General features: G+C 46.9%; 1 protein-coding gene across 1 annotated transcript; it reads left to right on the top strand.

The window, feature by feature from the left end:
* The first annotated feature begins 1,637 nt into the window (after window positions 1–1,637).
* LOC122039773 (B3 domain-containing protein Os06g0107800-like) lies at window positions 1,638–2,611 on the top strand. The gene has a single exon (XM_042599221.1). It carries the CDS (start codon window positions 1,779–1,781, stop codon window positions 2,478–2,480), a length of 702 nt encoding a protein of 233 aa, XP_042455155.1. The 5' UTR covers window positions 1,638–1,778; the 3' UTR covers window positions 2,481–2,611.
* The last annotated feature ends 306 nt before the right edge of the window (window positions 2,612–2,917 follow it).

The following is a 2,917-nucleotide window of genomic DNA, read 5'->3' as shown; positions in this document are numbered from 1 at the left end:
TACGATCTAAATTTATAATATCGCTGCAGATCTATGCACGCATGGAGATATCGATCGCAGAGATAATATCGATTAATTTGCTGCTCCGGCGATGGCGTCGCCTTTGATGGCGCACGGCGTCTGCCCCAGCGACGGCGCCGCTTCTGACAGCCTCCGGCGACGCCTGCCTTCCATGGCGAGAAACAGAATAGGAAGAGAAAGTAGCAATTATATTAATTAGATAAAATCCAACTCCTCCTAAGTTCACTCATTGTTTACAAAATTTGCAAAGGGCTGGGGGCATTCCAAGTGGCATCGCCCTCCTTCCTGTAAACCTCTGCCATTCGCTCATCATGATATCTACTGATCATGACTGCAAAAACCTCACACCAGTAAATCCTACACATATATAGATCAATAATGACGAACATATAGAGGGGTCCCGGCCGGTCTTTCACTTTCTGTTAAAGCTCGAGGTACGTATTTTATAACACTCAAAATACGTCCTCAGCAAAGGAGATGACGGTACATGGCATGGAGGGCCCCTACCCTGCTCTTGGCCATGCTTAACCATGGAAGCCTGATCATCTGTCCCTTTTATTCTCTGGTTTGGAAAGCTAAGCGTGGATGGTTTGTGAGTTCATGGTCACTGTGTTAGCTCTATTGGTTAAACTGTAGATGCATCATGCATGCATTCACTGGACAGTTTTTCTCCTTTGCAGGGGCATGCAGTTCAGAGAGACACCGTCTGTGCACTGTGGACTGGCGCGAGCCAATGACAATAATAGCATTGGGTCAGAGTTTTGTACAGGAGACATGGATATAAATTCCCCGTATGATATTAAAAAGGACAGCCTCACGCATGATCAGTCTTCTGAATTCTGCCCTAATCGATATAATTCATTGAAAATCAAGTCACATACTGTCATTTTAACAGTGCCTTCTTAAATTCCTGCCATGAAACAGTTGCTTTATGTATGTGCTTTCAACTTGCTTAGTAGAATGATACGGTCGGTCTCCAGTTGGCTTCATCTCAGCAGGATGCATAGCAAGATCATGTAGATAAATTAGAGTAAGCAGCGGTTTTCTAAATAGGAGGGCATAACCTAGGATGATGAAATTCCTGAGAATCGACTCATGCCTAATCTCGTGGGGGCAAGATGAACCTACATGGTTTTACCTAGAGTTGCCAAGTCAGTTTGAGTAGGCTTGTCCGACCTCCCGACCTGCCACTTGACCAATCTTTCGGCGTGAGAAGAGATACTACAGTTAGTATAACGCAAAAGGACATAGAGGTTACAATGACATGAGATGTGTAGGTACGCCCCCTCAGACTTCTTTCCCTAAATTAGGTAAGGGGAGAGAGTCTCTCGAAAAACAGATCTCAACGATAATGATTTAGGCGTCGAAAGAACCTCGTGGGATATCTCCCAATGACTAATCCTTCGACGCGTGTGATGCTTTGTAGAGTCGGATATGTCACGAGAAGAAAGTGAAGAGAAAACTTCGACGACATCGCTCTTTAATGCGGGACGAATTTCTACCGCCGTGTGTGAGATTTCTGTCGGGATCAAAGAAGATAACAATGGAGTCGATCAGATGAGAGTTTAAAAACATGTTGACCCTCACATGAGCTTGATCAATGAGATGCATCATTCATGGTCCCTGCCGGCCCACCACCACCCCCATTCACCCCCTCCACTCACTCACCCTCTCTCACGTACCTTTCAGGCCTTTAAGTTCTGTGCTCCTCCTCTTCTTCTCTTCTCACTGATTGCTAATCTTCTTGGCTTGTTGGCATGGAAGAAGACGGGAGCTCGAGGGAGTTGATGTTCGAGAAAGTGGTGACGCCGAGCGACGTCGGAAAGCTGAACCGGCTGGTGATCCCGAAGCAGCACGCGGAGAGGCACTTCCCGGTGCCGGAGTCGTCGGCCGGCGAGAGCACCAAGGGGGTGCTGCTGAGCTTCGAGGACGCGTGCACCGGTCGCGCCTGGCGGTTCCGCTACTCCTACTGGAGCAGCAGCCAGAGCTACGTCATCACCAAGGGGTGGAGCCGATTCGTCAAGGAGAAGGGGCTCCTTGCCGGCGACACCGTCTCGTTCGCGCGCAGCCGCCAGCTCTTCTTCATCGACTGCAAGCGCCAGAAGCGCAGTGCTAGCTACAATTGTTATCTCAATGATTACAATAATTACCAGCCGATCCTCCGAGGCTTCTCCTTCCCTTTCCCTCCGCCTCTCCCCCCGCCTCCGTGGAGCTACTTCGGGCTGCCGCCGCCATCACTCCCGGTGGCGGCGCAAATGCAGGGGGTGAATTCTGTCGGGCATTTTAGCGAACAGGTGGCGTCGGCCGGCTGCCCGAAGCGAGTCAGGCTCTTCGGAGTCAACTTGGACTGCGTCCCCGAGTCCACCACTATTAAAGAAACTCCATCGAGGTCGCCGCCGGGGGTGTCTGCCATGACGAACCAAGATCGAAAGCTCTCAGATTTGGATCTCTATTTATGAGGAAGAAACACAAGCATGTGTAGTAGTAACTAATCCTCAAGTACCTATCTAGCTATGTAATAATTAATTTACATATGTTTAATTGTAAGTATAATTTGTTTAATTTACACCCAATATTCCATTACTGATTTGCATAATCAACGACAATTTGTTTGGTTTCATTCATATTTGCTTTCTAATTTGTATTTAATCAATTAATAGAGAGAAGCCTTCATCTTCCTCAGCTTCTTCTTCTTCTGCAGCAGCAAATGAAACAGTGGACTCCTACCAATATCTACGTACTTCAGGTCAGATCTAATCACTTCTCTCATATTTCATTCTTCATTGTGTTCATCTTTCTGGTTTTCTTTTCTGATTTCTATTATTTAAGTAGATATGTATTAATTGTTCAAGTCTCAGCATTTTCTGAGAAAAAAAGGACAAAACAAAAGGAGGTG

Source organism: Zingiber officinale, chromosome 2A, assembly GCF_018446385.1.
Source record: "Zingiber officinale cultivar Zhangliang chromosome 2A, Zo_v1.1, whole genome shotgun sequence".
In the NCBI taxonomy this organism is placed as follows: Eukaryota; Viridiplantae; Streptophyta; class Magnoliopsida; order Zingiberales; family Zingiberaceae; genus Zingiber; species Zingiber officinale.
This window is presented reverse-complemented; position numbering and strand designations above follow the sequence as displayed.